Below are 20564 nucleotides of genomic sequence, written 5' to 3' on the forward strand. Positions count from 1 at the left end.
CAGTATATGCAAACTCACTCGCTCACAGAATATTACAACATCACTCAGTTAGGCACAGTACTCGACACTGGAGATATTGTGTGGTTTTACCTCCAGGAGCATTTTCCTGGATAATTACAGCTATAAATCTGGCTGAGGCACCTGCAGAGCTCTTCGAGGAGGAGGTCGTCAGCACGTCAGAGGGAGAACAAAGAACTCGCTAAAAACGCACTGTGAGTCAGCCAGTGATCATGAGCTATGAGACAGTGGCACTAGAACAGTTCTGTCTTTTTTGGGAAGACAGTATATATTTTGGATGACAAACCCAAAACATCTATAGGGGCTTTTTTGAAGGCACACAACTCTGAGATTGAGAAAAGGTATAATTGACTTGTCCAAACTCCCAAGATAACTGACAGATAGAGTTGGCTAGATATCAACTTACAAATAAAAGATACAGTCACGTATGAGTTAACTGTTTTTATAACAGTTAAATAGTAAACAGTTAACATAAAGTAAAAATGAATTTATGCAACTTACATTTTAGACACCACTGCAAGTCACCTTGTCTGTTTTTGCGCCGTCAAAAGAAAAGTTACAAAGGAAGAGAAAGTACAAACCGTTGCGTATGCTAGCAACACAAGGTACCGTGTTCAATTCTATGACTCCCGTAGTGTTTTTTTAGCATTGCATATTCGTTGGTTCAAAACGCGTTCATTAGGAACACATGCAGAGGAAACTGAGGAGTTTGAGGTACTGTATGATGACGACATCACCTTATTTTTCCCTAAGAGCGGGCACCGCCATTTGTAAATTTTATGGGTCTGGCTTCCGGTCCCATCTGCGTCCAGCTATTTTTAGCTGTAGAAAACAGTTTTGCGGCTTGATATTGCAAATTGGTGTTTACCATATCAATGTAGTATCTTTATTATGAACACACTGGTTTGTAGTTTGTTTTACTGTTTACTGCACGTTGTTATTCTTCTCATTTCCCTATAGCGGCTAATGAACCGGAAGTCTCGTCCATAGGCTTACTTCTGCATTGAAGAATATTACTTCTGTAAATAAATACAATATGTAAATTACCATACACACACCTGTGACTAATAGAGTAGGGACAGTGACGTCATTTGCAGCTGAACGCACATCGTGGTGGCAGAAAAACACTGGTAACAAGTGAAACAAGTAAAATCCACAGAATAAGTGATAAAATGTATTGTGCCTTCGGATGTCAGAATCGGAACGTAAATCATTTTTATAGAATTTAAAGGAGAAGTTCACTTCCAGAACAACAATTCACAAATAATTTACTCACCCACTTGTCATCCAAGATGTTCATGTCTTTCTGTCTTCAGTCGTGAAGGAATTATGTTTTTTGAGGAAAGCATTTCAGGATTTTTTCTCCATATAATGGACTTATTAGGTGCTTCGATTTTGAACTTCCCAAAATGTAGTTTAAACGCAGTTTCAAAGGGCTGTAAACAATCCCAGCCGAGGAAAAAGGGTCTCTAGCAAAACGATCTCGGAAAATAAAAATTTGTTTACTTTTTAAGCACAAAAGCTTGTGTAGCACAGGCTCTGGGATGCATGTTCACGTACTATTGAATCACGTTGGAAGGTCACGTGGACGTAGGCAGAACTACAGACCCAGTGTTTACAAAGCGAATGCGCAAAGACTAAGAAAGTCCAAGTCAAACGCTGTTTACAAACAAGAAGGTACAACAATGTCGGACGATTCTGAAGTTGAAAGGAGAAAATAACATGGGGTTTTTCAACATACTCTACCTTTTTGAGCCGGAGTACAGAGACGATGAATTTGTGGTGATTCCAAGACGTGATTCATAGTAGTGATGGGAAGTTCAGTGATGGGAAGATCATTTTACCTACTGGGACCTTTGAGTCTCGTTCATCAAAATGAACAAATCTTTTTTCGAGTCATTTCGTTCATTTTAGCAAAAACAGCATCACGTGACAGCCCCATAAGATGAACGAACGACTTGAAAAACCCGAAGACTCGAAACAGTTAAACTAATTTCAGTACAGAACCTAACAGTATGTTGTGCATGTGCGACTGAACGAATCACTCCCTGAGACGACTCGTTCTTCCCGAGTCACATTAAAGATTCATTCAAAATGAACAAATCATTCAAGAACGTGCCTCCCAGAGCCTGTGCTAAATGAGCTTTTGTGCTTAAAAAGTATACAAATTTTTTTTTTTCGAAAACAATGACCGATCGTTTCGCTAGATAAGACCCTTCTTCCTCACCTGGGATCGTTTAGAGCCTTTTGAAGCTGCATTGTGCGCAGACTACATTGTGGAAGTTTAAATTCGGTATAAAATGAAGTCCATTATATGCAGAAAAATCCTGAAATGTTTTCCTTAAAAAAACATAATTTCTTTACGACTGAAGACAGAGGACATGAACATATTGGACGACAAGGGGGTAAGTAAATTATTTGTAAATTGTTGCTCTGGAAGTGGACTTCTCCTTTAAGACGCCATTTGAAGCTAAACTCAGATGTTTAATGGATGGATGGAACCTGCTATGATTACTGTTAAAGTATAAATTTGATTTAAACAAAAGGTCTCCATAATATTCACATATGCAGTTCATAGGAAACATATTAGCCCTACAGTTACAGCATGAAATATTATTTAAACCTATTACATTTTACATTTACCTATTGTATCTCTCAATTCTGACTTTTTCTTGCAAATGCAAGTTTATTCAATTAAACTCAATACAATCAGTGGAGCCTCAATGTTTTTTTTTCAATGTGTTTATTTTAATTAAACTTAGTCCTGAATGAATTGAGTGTTTTTGGACAAATCGGTTCAGTGAATGATTCAAACGTCCCACTTATAAAAACAGGGAATTGTGTCCTTTCCCACATTGTTTTTACAATTTATTTTTGGCATTACAAACCTTCATTTTTGAAGGAAAAACTAGACAAACAACAGAAAACGAATTACAGCATACAAAATGAGTGTATACACAAACACACATCATGTTTATTTGACCACCCTGGCTGCTGTTTGTGGTAGCCATAAACTCCACTATAAGGACATGAATGTCTACAATATTGATATACCGTCTTATTAGTGTTTAAAAGCTTGGGCTGAGAGCTCTGGCAAAATTACAGTGCTGTGATAGATTAAACCGAAGCAATTTAATTAAATGCATTAAGGGAAAAAAGTGTTAATTAGTGTAATTAGGTGAGATTTTTGTCTCCTGTTGTGTCAGAACAGCTGCTGAGACCTCACACCCAAGGGAACGGTTACAAGGGGAATTATTCTTCTTCCCTGGAGAGGACACTAGATTCTCTGCGAGGCCCAGGAGATTCATATTCCCTAACACATTCGACTGGCCCATGATGTCACCCGGTGCTGTAAAACTTTTTAATGGCCCACTAAATCAGAATCATGGATTGGAGGCATTTAAGGCTAAGTGAAGACAGGATAAGGTTATGGGGTGAAAGAGGGAAAGCAGGATGAATAGAGACATGGAGAAAGAAAGCAAAATGACCTTGCTGATGTCATAACACAAGCAATATCCAATCCAAATGCATTTAGAATGAATGTCCACAACAGTGCATTAAAAGCTCTTTGTGCTTTTGTAATGCATTGACCTCTAAAATTACAATAACCTTCGGTTTGTACAAAATTATCATTTCCCCCTCTTATCTAACAAATTATTTTAAAAATTATGAAAAGAGCCTTGAAATGAAATCATTTACTCACCCTTCACGGCTTGCTAAACCCGTATGACTTATTCTGGAGAACAGCAGAATGTCAACAAAGTGACGTGTAACAGCCAACTTTCATTATACAGAGAAGAGCAGCTTGGACATTCTGTTAGATAACTACTTTTGTGATTTACAATGGAAGCTACAGTTTTGGAACCCCTTTCAGAATCTGTGAAAATGTTAATAATTTTAACAAAATAAGAGAAATCGTACAAAATGCATGTTACTTTTTATTTACTGTCCTGAGTAAGATATTTTACATAAAAGATGTTTATATATAGTTCACAAGACAAAAAAATAGCAGAAAAAGTTTGGGAATGCTTGTTACTTAACACTGTTCGTAGTTACCTGGATGATCTACAACTGTGTTTTTGTTTTGTGATGGTTGTTTATGAGTCCCTTGTTTGTTCTGAGCAGTTAAACTGAGCACTTTTCTTTAGAAAAATTCTCCGGGTCCTGCAGATTCTTCAGTTTTTCTGTATCTTTTGCATATTTTAAGACCCATATTTGAGATCCATCTTTTCACACTGTGGACAATTGAGCGACACAGCTATTGAAAAAGGTTCAAACATTCACTGATGCTCCAGAAGGAAACGTGATGCATTAAGAGCTGGGGGGTGAAAACTTTTGAATTTGAAAGTAAATGGTACTTAATTTGTCTTCCAGGAAACATGCAAGTATCTTCTGTTGCTTCCGAAGGGCAGTACTAAATGGAAAAAAAATATATTCCAACAAAATAAGAAAAAGTTGGACATCTTCATCCTGTTCAAAAGTTTTCACCCCCCAGCTCTTAATGCATCGTGTTTCCTTCTGGAGCATCAGTGAATGTTTGAACCTTTTTTAATAGTTGTGTTTGAGTCCCTCAGTTGTCCTCAGTGTCAAAAGATGGCTCTTAAAATCATACAGTCACTGCTGGAAAGGGTTCAAATATGCAAAAGATGCTGGAAAACTCATGAACAGCCATCACAAAAAACAGTCATAGATCATCCAGGTAACCACACACAGTATTAAGAACCAAGCATTCCCAAACTTTTGCAGGGGGTTATTTTAATAATTTCAGCAATTTTTTTGTCTTGTGGACATATGTAAACATATTTTAAGTAAAATGTCTTACTCAGGACAGTACTAAATTAAAAATAACATGCATTTTGTATGATCCCTCTTATTTTTTTTATAAAATTATTCATGTTTTCATAGATTCTTTCGTATAAAACTGTACATCTCTGAATATGGGACAACGTTATGGTGCAATAACAGCGTTTTCAAGTGAACATAAGCAGATGTACTGTAGGGTTGCACAGAATTCTGGGATATGATGCAAGAATCAGCTCCAATCATCCGCACAGTCCTCACTGTCTGAAATCAATGTCCTCATTTGCCAGGATCAGAGCAGTTCTGCAAGGAATGTAGATCTAGAAAGAAAAAGAGAAGTCTTTATTCACACTTATATATATATATTTATACAAAGACACATCTTTTAAAAAACTACATTGTAAGAAATATCTATTTAATGTTGTTGACTGATTATGTGACAAGTTTTTTTGTGTCTGGTTTTGGTTTATTTAGTGTTGACTGACTGATGAGATCACCCAGGAAGTAACAACCAGGTGCAAATGGGGTCTTCAGATTTGAGGTTTCTAGGTAAGTCATGTCTTAAAATGTTGGCGATAGTGGCTGCTCTGAAAACCTGCCATATAAACAATTCTTGGCTATACACCGACCGAGCTCAAAAAAGGCAAAACAATATTTCTCTTGGGAGAAAAGCTTGAAAGCAAGTTATTGCGCCGTTAAAATGAGCTCTAATCTGCTGAGTGAAAACAATTCTTTATGTAACCAGGGAGCACCTGAAAAATCACTGTTCTTTGACCTCACTTCACGCAGCAGGACATGAGAGTACAGGTCTGGGATCAGTCCAGCGGGACCTGAGAAGTGATTGGGTCCGGGCATCTACGTACTGTCAAGAAAGACTTGTTTCTCTCTGAGGAAAAAAAGGAAATCAGAGACTATATCTAGCGTAAGTTCTCATGAATAAAACATTGTGTGTAAGGAGAGGAAACAGAGTCATTCTTGTAGGTCAGGTTGTGGTTGATTTCCACAGGGAGCAGACGTGCGCTTTATTAACTGGGCCTGCACTCACCTGCTGGAACTGGACCTGAGCACCCAGCGTGAGCGCCAAGAAGATACTGCCACGATTACAAATAGAAAATCACTGTTTTAACACCAGAAGCTTCACTATGTTCCTATTGAAGCTTTTGGAAATGAGATGTCAGAGTCTGTGTGTGTGGCCTGACACGAGTGGTTTATATATTGTGAGTGTTTTCAGTGGGTGTTTACCATTTAAATCCTCAAAGCTTTAACTATTTAACTTTTAACTATTTTTGATTTTGTAAGATCATCAGTCATCAAAGCTCTGTAAATATTGGTCAGACACAGAGCATTGCTTTAGATCTCACCAAGCTGATTACTTACTTAAAAACTCCCACAGATCATGTTTTCATGCCATTTTAAGTCTTATTTTGATGTAACAAAGTGGTTATATCTAAGTGTATGAGTTGTTTACTTACTTTACTTAAATTAGTCTTCCAATTAACAACATTACATTGTTTATTCAGACCGATTCGCGAACACTAGAAATGTAACGATATTAAAATCTCACGATACGATATCTACTGCAATATTTAAAACATTTTTTTAAAGTTAATTATTCTAAATTTATTCTATCTAAAGCACTTTTAGAGTTTAAAATGAGAGCTCCAACCCATGTTCTTAACTACAAAAAAACACATATAATGTACTCACCCCCTTGTCATCCAAGATGTTCAGGTCTTTCTTTTTTCAGTCGTAAAGAAATTATGTTTTTTGAGGAAAATATTTCAGGATTTTTCTCCATATAATGGACTGATATGGTGCCCCGATTTTGAACTTCCAAAATGCAGTTTAAATGTGGCTCCAAACGATCCCAAATGCAGTTGTAAACGATCCCAGTTGAGGAAGAAGGGTCTTATCTAGCGAAATGATCGTTTTCTTTAAAAAAATATAATTTAAATACTTTTTAATCTCAAATGCTCATCTTGCTTTGCTCTCCCTGAACTCTGTGTATTCTGGCTCAAGACAGTTAGGGTATGTCGAAAAACTCCAATCGTATTTTCTCCCTCAACTTCAAAAATCTTTTCAAAATCATCCTAGATCGCTGTAGAAGTACCGACCCAGTCTTTGCAAAGTGAACATGCAAAGAAGATCAAACACCCTTAACAAAAAAGGTAAAACAGCGATATAGGACAATTTCAAAGTTGAGGGAGAAAATGAGATGGGAGTTTTTCGACCATAACTGTCATGAACCAGAAAAAAACAGTCCAGGCAGAGTAAGACGTTTACCATTAACCAGTATATAAATTGTATTATTTGTTAAGAAAATAACTGATTGTTACTCTAGATAAGACCTTTTTTTCTCGGCTGGGATTGTTTACAACTGCATTTGGGATCGTTTGAAGCCGCATTTAAACTGCATTTTGGAAGTTTACAAATCGGGGCACCATATCAGTCCATTATATGGAGAAAAAATGCTGAAATGTTTTTCTCAAAAAACAATTTCTTTACGACTGAAGAACGAAAGACATGAACATCTTGTGAATCTTTGTTTTGAAAGTGGACTTCTCCTTTAAAGGGGACTCGACCCTCTTTTTATTTGTGATGTTGCAGTCTAAATTACATTCACACTGGTGTTTTGTGAAGCCAAACAAATTAGAATGTAATAACAATAATAATATTAACAATGACAGTAATGGCCATGTAGTGTAAAACAATTGCACTGTAAAATAAATGAAAATGAATATTTCATAAGTATATTATTTTTGCTTTACACTACAGTAGGGAAATTACAACACTTATTTCCCAGTTTCTACACTTGAAAGAGATATTTTGAATTTGGACTGCATTTAAACCACTAACGTTAGCATTTCATACTGCACTTTAACTTTTATTTTGACGGAAACGGCAGTAGAGCTTTTATTCTGATGGGAAACTCCAGTTTTAGTGAAAACAGCAGTGTTGCCAAGCCTGCGGTTTAGCCCAGAATTGGGCTAATTTAACATTGTTGCTGCGGGTTGTTTTTCATGTCCACGGGTTAAAGTGACCCCAATAATGTCATATTTAGCCCCTGGAAATGCTAATTTTGCCTGGGGAACCCCACCAAAAAAACGTGCATTTATCCCCCCAGGAACGTGATTTTTAACGGGGACCCCCCTCAAAACGCAATTGGGCTACTTTTGGACTAGTTTTGAGTTTGAGTTGGGTGGGTTTTGTTGTGAAAACCTGGCAACCCTGGAACACAAGCTTACAAAAATCTAGTGAAATGCTGCAATCATCTACCGTGAAAATAAAGCACAACCGGTGGCTGTTGTGTTCCCAAACATGCAATAAAACTCACAGCACATGCAGTAAACAAGCTCACTGCATTCTTTAACAGTGAATGAAAACATTCTGAAGAAAACACCGGATCACAAGCTGATCGCCTGAACGAAGTGCGCGCTTTGCTTTGACATGATAAAGGGATTAAGCAATATTGTGCTTTCGGTTTTAGTTTATTTGGCAGATACTGTATCAAAGCACAATGGCCCAAAACACAACTTTAAAGACCATTTACGTCAGAATAATAAGTTTAAATATATTTTAAAAACTACACTTTTTGTCTGGAAGACCTGTCGTTTCATATCATCCTGTGACCACGATAATATTGCGATATTAGAATATTGATAATGTTGTTAAATCCCTAGTGAAGACGTAATGTGCACGAACACAAGAGGCGGGATTTATCACATGAGCTAATTACAACCAAACATAACCAGTCAAATCCAATCATATCATGAAGGAGATGTTGCCTCCTGTCACGTGACTTTCCTCCATTCATTCTCAATTACCCCCCACCAAACTCGCTGAATGCTTTAAGGGGTCTGCTAAAACTCAATGGGCTCAGGGGAGGTGAGAGAGACGCAGACTCGCACTGTAATTTTACCTGCTGGTATCACTGTTGGACAATGTTTCTTTCAATGTTTTTAAATGTTATATTTTGTAATATTGGCATCGTTTTATTTTGAGGATGCACCTCCCTTAACTCCTCAGAGGAAACGTCCCTGAAGATCGCTGCTTTAGAACAACTTTCTTTAAGATCAATAACTAACATTTCTACATTATCAGTAATTGCGCTCATTCAAATAGTTAAAGTCATGTAAAATAAAGAAAATCCTTTAAGTTCTTTAATGATCCCCTGCAGCACCATTATGGAGCCCCAGGGGTTGAAAACCCTCGATCTATAATATAAGCCTGCTGAAATGGATTATATTAAGAGGCATCTAGAATCATGCCTCTCTCTCTCTTCTGAGATTTACATCAGATTTCATTATGAAACAGACACAGCAGTAACTATTGATTCATGAGTCACTGAAGTCAATCTCAGAGAACAGGCCTGTACTCCTGCACTTGAGCACTAGATGTCACTCCTGCAGTTTGGAAACAGGAAACGGGACTCAAAGGAATGAAGTCTATAGGCAGCTTGAGCTGTTTTTCTGGTAAACACCATGCTCTTATACTGAATTTTGACTAAAATGTGCTCCATAATCGTTCTACAAATAGGTAGTCACTTCAAAGTTTGCTTTATTATCCTGTTTAAAATTTAACTAGTTTAGAAAAATGTAAGATGATCTGACTAAGGAAGTCCCAGTCTATGTGATGAGGAAGGAGAACGAGAAAAAAATAAGCTAATATTGCTTTGTTTACCCTCAGACATGATGTTAGCACAACGCCTACATCATCTGTACAGACGCTACTGATTTACCTCAAGAGAAGCACTGAACTGAAACTCACCTTTTAGAAAGCTTGAGTTACAAGAGAAGAGAAGAAAAAGAGATAAAATCTCACTTTCTGGCCAGAGTCACGGACAGACAGACCTTTGAACGAATGTTTTTGTCAGAGCTCCTTCTGAGTTACACCGGCGTTAATATCTTGCTCAATTAAAATGCCTGCTGCGATTAGCCGGATCTCTTAAAAGGCACTTTGAGCCAAAACGGTATTAACAGGCTCATTGATTCCTGGCATAACCATCTTTCAGTCGGCTCATCAGCACCGGTAATCACGCAACTCAGGCCATTACAAACTACATGGCTGCCACTGACCCCTGACCAGCTGGATAATCCATCACTGACATTTAAAACAAAATGCTATCTTCAGGTACAGCGGTCCTGGAGGAAGAAGGGCAGGAAAGGGGATCTCATGACGACTGGCCAGTCTCCAGAAACAGGAAGATGAAGAGAAGATAACCATCACTGTTTGTTCTCACTCTGGATTTGGCATGTCCTTAAAAGTTCACCAAAAAATTTAAATTCTGTCATTATTATTCACCCCCATATTGGTCCAAGCCCATCCGGCTTTCTTTCTTTTATGGAAAACTAAAGGAAACTATAAAGTGCCCATATTATGCCATTTTTAAGGTTCCTGATATTGTTTTGGAAGTCTCCGACAACAGTTTACATGAATGGTAGGTCAAAACACTTTTTTGCTTTCTCAAAATATGCATTTAACCACCTCATTTTTCAGCGATTCTCAAACGACTCGTTCGAAGCAGTTCAAAGTCTCTCGAAATCCCTCCTTTCTGTGAGCCTACTCTGCTCTGATTGGTCAGATGGCCCAGTCTGTTGTGATTGATCTACCGAAGGGGTGTCCAGATTTGGTCCTGGAGGGCCACTAGGGGTGTTTCCATTACAGATTTGTGCAAAACTTTGGCAATATTTTATAAATGTCGATAAAAAAGTATTGCGAAATGACGCATTTATGCGACTACAACTTTTTTAGTTTTTTTCTCTCACGATAAGTCACGGCAACATATTTTGGTGCAATTTTGATGGATTTTGACTATATTTAATCAAATGTGGCATATGCAGTGTAAACAGTATAAGCATTAATGGCAGGGAAAGCCCCTTGAGAGCAGATGAAGTGTTCCTTGGAGGTTATAGTACATTGAAGAATGATCATATGACATTTGACATATGCCATGAGACCTGTAAATGCGAAAAAACGTTTCCATTGCAGTTTTGTAAAATATTCCTTCTTTGAATTGCCTGAAAAACCACCTCATGCGAGCGTGAAAACCTTTTTGCGATTTATGCAAGTTTTTGCGAAATTGACGCGTTTCCATTAGGCGTATTTTCAGTTCGCAATTTTTAATTTGCGCAATTTGAAGGGTAATGGAAATGCAGCTGCTGTCCTGTAGAGTTTAGCTTCAACCCTAATCAAACACACCTAAACCAGAGAATTAAGGTCTTACTAGGCATGCTAGAAACTGCCAGGCAGGTGTGTTGGGGCAAGCTGGAGCTAAACTCCGCAGGACACCAGGCCTCAAGAACCGAGGTTGAACACCCCTAGACTACCGCGTACAGCGCGTGTCAGAATCGATACGCCCACTGCCATAGTTCTGTATTTTTAACGCTTTATAGAAAATATAAACATCTATTTTTTATCATTCTTAATGGTTGTGATTCAGCCAGCTGGTTTAAATAAACTGGCTACTGAGCCATCTTTCAAAAGCAAGCGTTTTGTAAATCCTGCGTTGAACTCTCTTAGATTAGAGCAGCAGTCGTCAGTAACATTACGTGTTTGTGGGCGGAGTCAAGTTGTTTGCAGCTGACCAATGTAGAACATAGGTGAGAATTATGCAAATGTCTTACCCCGTGATTTGTAGCCATCATGGAAGTAGGCTTCGAATTACTAGTGACTCGTTTAGGCTGTACAGAGTCGATTCTTTATTTTGGGAGACAATAATTTATTTCTCTCATTACAGCTCTTGGAGAGATTGGCGTGGTAATGTACATGACAATGTTAACGTATTTGGTCTTGGCGGAATAGATCTGCTACGCCATCACTGTTTATTCTCACTCTGGATTTGGCATGTCCTTAAAAGTTCACCAAAAAATTAAAATTCTGTCATTATTATTCACCCCCATATTGATCCAAGCCCATATGGCTTTCTTTCTTTTGTGGAAAACTAACGGGAACTTTAAAGTGCCCATATTTTGCCATTTTTAAGGTTCCTGATATTGTTTTGGAAGTCTCCGACAACAGTTTACATGTATGCAAGGTCAAAAAACGCTTTTGTTTTCTCAAAATATCCATTTAACCACCTCATTTTTTAGTGATTCCCAAACAATTTGTTCGAAGCAGTTCAAAGATTCAGTCTTTATAAATCCCTCCTTTCCGTGAGCCTACTCTGCCCTGATCGGTCAGATCACATCTCCATTGCCCAGTCCATTGTGATTGATCTACCGCAGGGGTGTCCAAACTCTGTCTTGGAGGGCCACTAGGCGCGTTTCAATTACAGATTTGTGTAAAACTTTGGCGATATTTTATATCTTATTTTATATCAATCAAAATACATACATCCACAACATGCTGCTGTGAGCATGTAAGAAATACTGCTGCTGCACATGTAACAGACATGCAACAACCTCCATATAGCATACGTGAATCACCTCGTAGCAGATCTGTACAGGTGGAGCTGGGGAAGGTGGAGGCTGCAACATGCTACAGCAAGCAATAGTCACATAATTGAATATTGAGCAGAAAGCTCATTGGCTACCGATACAGAAGAGAACCAGTTAGCTGTGCCATGTGGTAATGATGTCATTATGTCACATTGAGTTAGACCTATTGGGCTGCGCCATCCAGAGTTTCATGCCAGAACTTTGTATTTATCGTGCACTTTCGGCTTTCAACTTTGCAGACTACAACACTACATTACACATTGCATGAAAGGCAATATTGGAAATGTCATAATAGGGGCACTTTAAGGAATTGTTTTGATACAGGCAGAATACAAAAGCACCCTAGAAGAATCTTTGAGTGAGGAAAAGGTCAAAATTTAAATTTAAGTTAAATTTGACATCCAGCCTAGATTTCCCTGGGCGTTCATAAGAAATGCGCTGTAGCTCTGTCTGAGCCAGTTGTTTTGAGTCAGATGTTTTGAAAGAATCAGTTGATTCAGTTTGCAAAACTGGCGTGAATGATTCATGAACCAGTTGTCGTTTTAAGTCAGATCTTTTGAATAAATAAGCTGATACTGTTCATGAAGCTAGCGTAAAAGATATGTTCACAAATCAGACTGATTTGGTTCTCATTATTAGAGTTAATGTTTAATAAACAACCAAAAAATGTGCACAAGGACTACTTTCATGATGCTTTTGCATCCTTTTTCAAAATTGATTAAACAGAAACCAACACAATCTTCAGAATTTATCTTTCAGAGTTCTGTAGAAGAAAGTAAGTCATGGTTTTGGAAAGACATGAGGTTGAGTAAATGACGACAGACTTCTCATTTGATTTTCATTGCGGATAATCCCTTTTAAAGCCCCTTTTTATTTTCCTTTCTTCTCCCAAAGTAATATTAATTTAGGAAAGAAAAGATTAATTCCCTGATTATTTTAACTTGTGTATGAAGGCTAAAATTCTGCTTCATTTCATGGTTAATCTGATAAATAATTACCTCTTTTTCAAATTGAATAATGTTTTTTACTCACTGCCTACATCTAAAGCATTTTTTTAAAAGTAGATCAATGTATGTTTTATTCAGATCTTGGTTTGTGCCTGAGGCTAGAATGCAAAGCGAGTCAACGTTAACATCGGAAATGTAAAGGCGGTGATGTGATTCATTAAAGGCTGCTGAATCAGGCCTCATGCTAATACAGGAAGACAGAGCAGAAACATGATGAGGTCGAGCTCATCTCAGTCTCCAGCTCCAGACTGTCTGCTCTGCATCTGCACACACAGGTGATGGAACTCCTTTAGGAAATCACAGCTGCAATGATTTAGGCCTCAGTCTGGAAGCTGATTAATGAGCAAATTTGATTAGTCATCCAAAAATTAACTCATTTATTAGTGAGGTGGTTTTATCCCCTGTAAAATAATGCGTGAGACATTAAAAAAGTGTCTCGAGGGCTTCCTTAAAGAGACGTTTCACCCCAAAATGAAAATTCTGTCATTAATTACTCACCCTCATTTCGTTCCAAACCTGTAAGACCTTCGTTCATCTTCGAAACACAAATTAAGATATTCTTTATGAAATCCGAGAGCTTTCTGACCCTGCATAGACAGCAACGGGACCATGTTCAAGGCCCAGAAAAGTAGTAAGGTTATTGTTAAAATAGTGAACTATCCCTTTAAGACCAATCAGTCAACTAGTCATTCAGGCAACTTGCCTACTAGTCAATTTTGGACAATCCTGAAGTAAAACTTTGCCTAAATGCTAGCATGTTAAATGTAAATCTTAAAAACACTCCTTCACAAACATTCAACGTAAAAGCATTAGTTCAAATCAACATGAGGTTGGTTGATAAAAAAGTAATGTTAGCTAAAAACTGAAGTCTTTCAAGACAAATGTTCACGATGGTCTCGCTCGCTAAGCTAGTTTAACAGCCTGCTGAGGAAGAAAACAGCACACCAGCAACCAAAACACGATGTGCTGCTGACTAGCTAAGCTAATCTTTCTAGCAGGGATAAAAGAGCGGTACTGAGAGCGAGGAGAATGAGAACAAACGATGAGAGGTGTAAAGTGTTTCAGGCATTAGTTTTTGATCGAAGCCACCTCAGTGAGAGCGAGACTGTGCAGATGTAGCAGCAGGAGCTTCGGGCTCAGTAGGGACAGGATGAACTCCCCGACACTTGCTGCAAGTGCCCCAGCTGGTTTACCGTGTCACATGCACCGTCTTGACTTCACACAATTTAGTGCTCTAAACTACTTTGTACTTAATAGTAATTGCAGGTAGATCTATAAACTATGGGTGTTTTAATGTGTTTCTTGTAGATCCTTTCTTAAGACAGATAATATGCTCACATTTTGCCATTTACATCTTAATCATTTTAGCTTATTTTGATGAAAAACAACTCTTCAGATGACAGTTTACTAATGCAAACATCACTGTTAGCCTACTTTTCATAAGGGTTAGCCTATTGTTTAATCCTGCTTATTTCTTAAGATAACGTTTAACCTATTTTTTTCTCATGCTAACAGTTAGCTTAAACAAGGGGACATTGGATGCAAACATCACTTTTAAATGTTTACCTAGTTTGCTTATAAATGTGTCTAACTTAAACCTAAACAGCCTCAATTATCAAGCTGTTTTGATTTTCTGAGCAGTATGACATCATACTGCTCAAGCCCCGCCCACGACTGCAGACGAACCGTCCCGTATTAGCATATTTCCACCTTCAGCCAATGGCTGCTGTCTGCCATTTTCTCCATGCTTGAGCAGCTGTAGCGACAACGTCTTGTAAGCAATGCAGGTGTTTTGTATTTGGATGTAGAAGTGAACTTTAGAGTTCTCATTTTCTCCTGACGCCACTGAGAACACAGCGGATTAGTCTTGTTTTTGATGGTGATGTGCCACTGAATACACAAAGGATGGAAGAAAGGGGTGTGGTGAGCAGTATCTCATTATCATTTAAAGAGACATGCACTGAAACGGGTCGCTGTGAACAGAGCTGTTTTTGACAAGGTTTGACTGTTTTTTACATTTGTTGTATTTGACTACTTAAAGGAGAAGTACACTTCCAAAACTAGAGATTCACATATAATTTACTCACCCCCTTGTCATCCAAGATGTTCATGTCTTTCTTTCTTCAGTCGTAAAGAAATTGTTTTTTGAGGAAAACATTTCTGCATTTTTCTCCATATAATGGACTGATTATGGTGCCCCAATTTTGAACTTCCAAAATGCAGTTTAAATGCTGCTTCAAACTATCCCAAATGCAGTTGTAAACGATCCCAGCTGAGGAAGAAAGGTCTTATCTAGCATAATGATCAGTTATTTTAATAAAAATAATACAATGTATATACTTTTTAATGCAAAACGCTTCATCTTGTCTTACTCAGCCTGGACTGTTTTTGTTCCTGTTCATGACAGTTAGGGTATGTTGAAGACTCCCATCTCGTGTTCTCTCATGTTCTCCCTCAAAATCGTCCTATATCGCTGTTTTACCATTTTTGTTAAGGGTGTTTGATCTTTTTTGCATGTTCACTTTGCAAAGACTGGGTCGGTACTTCTGCAGCGATGTAGGATGATTTTGATATGATTTTTGAAGTTGAGGGAGAAAATACGGTTGGAGTTTTTCAAAATACCCTAACTGTCTTGAGTCAGAATACACAGAGTTCAAGCACTGCAAGGCAAGACGGGCATTTGAGAATAAAAGTATTTTTTAGGTTCACTTTGCAAAGACTGGGTCGGTACTTCTGCGGCGATGTAGGATGATTTTGAAATGATTTTTAAAGTTGATGGAGAAAATACAATTTTTTTTCTCAACTGTCTTGAGTCAGAATACACAGAGTTCAGGGAGAGTAAGACAAGATGAGCATTTGAGATTAAAAAGTATTTAAATTGTATTGTTTTAAAATCAAAACAACCGATTGTTTAACTAGACAAGACCCTTCTTTCTCGGCTGGGATCATTTACAACTGCATTTGGGATCGTTTGAAGTCGCATTTAATTGGCATTTTGGAAGTTCAAAATCGGGGCACCATATCAGTCCATTATATGGAGAAAAATGCAGAAATGTTTTCCTCAAAAAACTATTTCTTTACGACTGAAGAAAGAAAGACATGAACATCTTGGATGACAAGGGGGTGAGTACATTATATGTGAATCTTTGTTTTATAAGTGGACTTCTCCTTTAAAGTGATTTACAGGGGATTTTTTTTAACCTTTGTAATGCCATTTTTCTAACTTTATTAATAGTATGTCATCTTTTATGTCAAATTTTTAAAAAGTTATATTTTATTCAATTTGTTCGAACGGCTGATTCATTCAGGAATAAAGCAAGTGACTGTCTTTATGAATGGGAAATTGAATCATTGACTCACTAGATGAGTTTAAAATGCACGTTCATTCATAAACGAAACGCTGCTGTGTTTGAATGTAGATGCGCAGTGGCTCAGTTGTGGCTTGTTTCAAACTACTTTTGATGACAAAATAGAGCAAAATCAGGCAATATGTTATAGTCAGACAATGCAAGTCACTTATAACAAATAGTAATAAATTCTTGACTATTTGAGTGTTGTATTAAATCAATATCTCATTCACAAACTCGCTTCAAAATCATTAAACGCCGTCACTCATCTTAGTTCATCGCAAACTCACAAAGTTCCATTATAATCAACGAAGCTCTCTACACTGCACAATCAATCTCTTATTTATACTCTCTCTACACTTTATGAAAGGATTCACGAAATGTCTGTGATACATTACTCAATGTTGCGAAAACACATAGACGCTCCCCTCAGTCAGTCACACTGGTGCTCCTAAATATTTTTTCATAGTCGCAAGGAGTAGTAAATGGTGGCACTGTAGAGCCCTGTACACACTGTGCTTTTAATTGCAAAGACCTGGCAACCACTCACAACAAACTGACGCTGAGGCAGCAGGTTTTGAGGCATGAGGTGCTAAAGGTTCTGGTAACACCCTAAAAACCATCTAGAATACCACAGCACTTATCACACAACAAATTATTAAGAGCGCCTGGCAACCGCATATAGCAAAGACCTGGCAACCGTTTTAAACAACCTAGCACTAAAGCAGCAGGTAAACTAAGAGTTTTAGCAACCCTCTAGAAACTGTAGCATCTACACAGCAACACACTTTTTGCACAGTCACCCCCAAAACACAAACTTGTTTTTAATATGCCCTGAGCTTGAGTTTTGGTGGTTTGTATCCCAGGTAAGACTCCAAAAGATTAGGACATAGTGCTGGAGGGCTGCAGGTTCAAAGGTCCCTATATTTCTTTTGATTACAGCAGCGCCTTACCCCAAAATGCCCCAGGGTGTGCCTGTGTGCAAATATGAATTTGCTCTTAATGCAAAACCAGAACTTCAGAGACTCTTGTGAGAAAACTTTTTCAGTTTGCGCTCTTGCAACCTAGAAGAACAAAGCTGTCAAACGACTGCAAACCATCAGACATTCGCTTCACGTTCGACGCTCGTATCACCCACAGTGAAGGTTTGTGGCTTGCAGAGCCTCTCTTTCAAAAGGTGAGCAATGCCTTTGGGTAGATAATATATTTAAACACTCTGATCAAGATTTTATAAGCATATAAAGCCGACAGAATAGGAAGGTTTGTCTCTCCCCTTGAGTGTCCCAGTCTGTCCTCCAAGGATCCTGAGCCGTTTTTCTCTTTCTCTTCACCTCGTTCTGCTTACCGCTCGATATATCTTACCCAAGAGTCGCTCTTTCTGCTAATGAAGGCCATTTCCTCATGCGGAATGAGAGGTTACTAAGTCACCGGACCCATAAAACTGTGATGACCTGTGGAGTGTCCTAGCAAGGTGTCCTTTCAAGAGCTGTCACTCACTCAACCTGGTCCCGGTGAATGTGGGTCAGAGGGAAGGTTATAAATTAGTATGAGAGCTCCCACTGTTCTTCCCACCCTCCATCACAGTCTGCTTCCTTATTATCTGTACAGTGTGGTTGAACGTGGAGGATTCATATTGTTTTAGACAGAGAGTGAAATGAAAGGGAGCTTTTTGGTTCCTTTGATCACAGAGCTTCACACTTCTGTATCTTTTCCTCTGTTCTTTTCTTAGGGAATCGTCAGAAGAGCTGCGTGGCCCATCATGAGCTGCGAGGATCTCATCAAGAAAACATCTAAGGGCTGTAATTATTCAATCCTGCTGCTCATTAAGAAACCTTCTATTGCCCATTCTTCAGAGAGACAAAGACGGAAAGAGAGAGAAGGAAAGAGGAACAACTGTTAAGTGAGGCCTGTGCTCTTATGAACTCCGACGAAGTGATGAAAAGTTGGTACATGAGCTGTTAACTCATTATTTTCTTCGCTTTGCAAACACACAATGCACATACAATGGAAATTAAATGATTAATAATGAAGGGATGATTTTTAATCAGTAACAATTTAAGCAATATACAGCCGAAAGTCAAAAGCTTACATACACCTTACAGAATCTGCAAAATGTTAATTATTTTAGCAAAATAAAAGGGATTATACAAAATGCATGTTATTTTTTATTTAGTACTGACCTGAATAAGATATTTCACATAAAAGATGTTTACAAGACAAAATAATAGTTTTAATAATGTATAAAAATGACCCTGTTCAAAAGTTTTCATACAGTCCCTTGTTTGTCCCGAACAGTTAAACTGCCTGCTGTACTTCAGAAAAGTCTTTCAGGTCCCACATATTCTTCAGTTTTTCGTAATGTTTGTGTATTTGAACCATTTCCAGCAATGACTGTATGATTTTTCCAGAAGGAAAAACGGTGCATTAAGAGCAAGTGTAAACTTTTAAACAGAATGAGGATGTGTACATTTTTTATTTTGCCTAAATATCTTTTTTTTTCATTTAGTACTGCCCTTCAGAAGCTACAGAGGACAAAATAAGTTACATTTACCCTGATCTTCAAATTCAAAAAGTTTTCACCCCCCCAGCTCTTATTGCGTAGGTTTTCCTTCTGAAGCATCAGTGAGCATTTGCACCTTCTTTAATAGTTGCATATGAGTCCCATCAGTTGTCCTCAGTGTGTAAGATGGATCTCAAAATCATACAGTCATTGTTGGTAAGGGTTCAAAAATGACACAAAAATGCTGAAAACCAAAGAATTTGTGGGACCTGAAGGATTTTCCTGAAGAACAACAGGCAGTTTAACTGTTCAGTACAACAACGAACTTATGAACAACTATCACTAAAAAAACTGCTGTGGATCATTCAGGTTACAACACAGGTATTAAGAATCAAGTGTATGTAAACTTTTGAATGGGTCATTTTTATGAATTCAACTTTTTTTTGTGGACTATACACAGTTGTAAACAACTGTTTTTGTGAAATCTTATTCAGGTCAGTACTAAATAATACCCCTCTTATTTTGGTAAAATAATGAACATTTTGCTGATTCTGCAAGGTGTATGTAAACTTTTGACTTCAACTGTATCTGACTTGTGAACTTATGTTCAGCTATTCTTTTGATTCTTTTCTATTCTTTTGACATGATTCGCGAATGCAGAACGTGCACCAACACAAGAGGCAGGATTTATCGCATGAACCAATCACATTGCGATGGAGGCATTGCCGTCTCTCAACTTCAAACTCCCCCAACTTCAAAATCGTCCTATATGGCTGTTTTACCTTTTTTGTTAAGGGTGTTTGATCTTTTTTGCATGTTCACTTTGCAAAGACTTGGTCAGTACTTCTGCAGCGATGTAGGATGATTTTGAAATGATTTTTGAAGTTGAGAGAGAAAATACGATTGGAGTTTTTCGACATACTCTAACTGTCTTGAGTCAGAATACACAGAGTTCAGGCAGAGCAAGACAAGTTGAGGATTTGAGGATTTGAGAATAAAAAGTATTTAAATTGTATTGTTTTAATGAAAATAACTGATTGTTTTGCTACATAAGACCTTCCTCGGCTGGGATTGTTTACAAATGCATTTGGGATCGTTTGAAGCCGCATTTAAACTGCATTTTGGAAGTTCAAACTCGGGGCACCATAAACTGCTGAAATGTTTTCCTCAAAAAACATAATTTCTTTACGACTGAAGAAAGAAAGACATTAACATCTTGGATGACAAGGTGGTGAGGACATTATCTGTGAAAATAATTTTTTGTTCTGGAAGTGGACTTCTCTTTTAACAATGCTTTCCTAACACCTCCAGTAGAGGGTTAAATCTAAAAACAAGAAAAACCGAGAAGATACACACGCATTTTGAGTGGAAGGTTAACAAACAGGCTGATTCAGCACTGAATGTGTCCTAAAATTGTGAGAAACCACTTTGAAATGAAACAAGCTCACCTGCTATT

The 20564-nt window shown here is 37.9% G+C and overlaps 1 protein-coding gene and 1 long non-coding RNA gene across 2 annotated transcripts in view; one reads left to right on the forward strand and one right to left on the reverse strand.

Annotated features, from left to right (window-relative positions):
• The first annotated feature begins 61 nt into the window (after positions 1 to 61).
• Positions 62 to 18471, forward strand: LOC127172180 (uncharacterized). The gene is made up of 3 exons (XR_007828601.1): positions 62 to 212; positions 5293 to 5367; positions 18338 to 18471. It is a non-coding gene; the product is annotated as an uncharacterized LOC127172180 (long non-coding RNA).
• gbe1a (glucan (1,4-alpha-), branching enzyme 1a) overlaps positions 4572 to 20564 on the reverse strand; it is a 248270-nt gene continuing 232277 nt past the window's right edge. Inside the window, exon 16 of the mRNA XM_051121339.1 lies at positions 4572 to 5138. Within this exon, the coding sequence (XP_050977296.1) occupies positions 5076 to 5138 (63 nt within the window). The 3' untranslated portion in view covers positions 4572 to 5075. The remainder of the gene's footprint in view (positions 5139 to 20564) is intronic.

This window comes from Labeo rohita, chromosome 10, assembly GCF_022985175.1.
Source record: "Labeo rohita strain BAU-BD-2019 chromosome 10, IGBB_LRoh.1.0, whole genome shotgun sequence".
NCBI classification, from domain to species: Eukaryota; Metazoa; Chordata; class Actinopteri; order Cypriniformes; family Cyprinidae; genus Labeo; species Labeo rohita.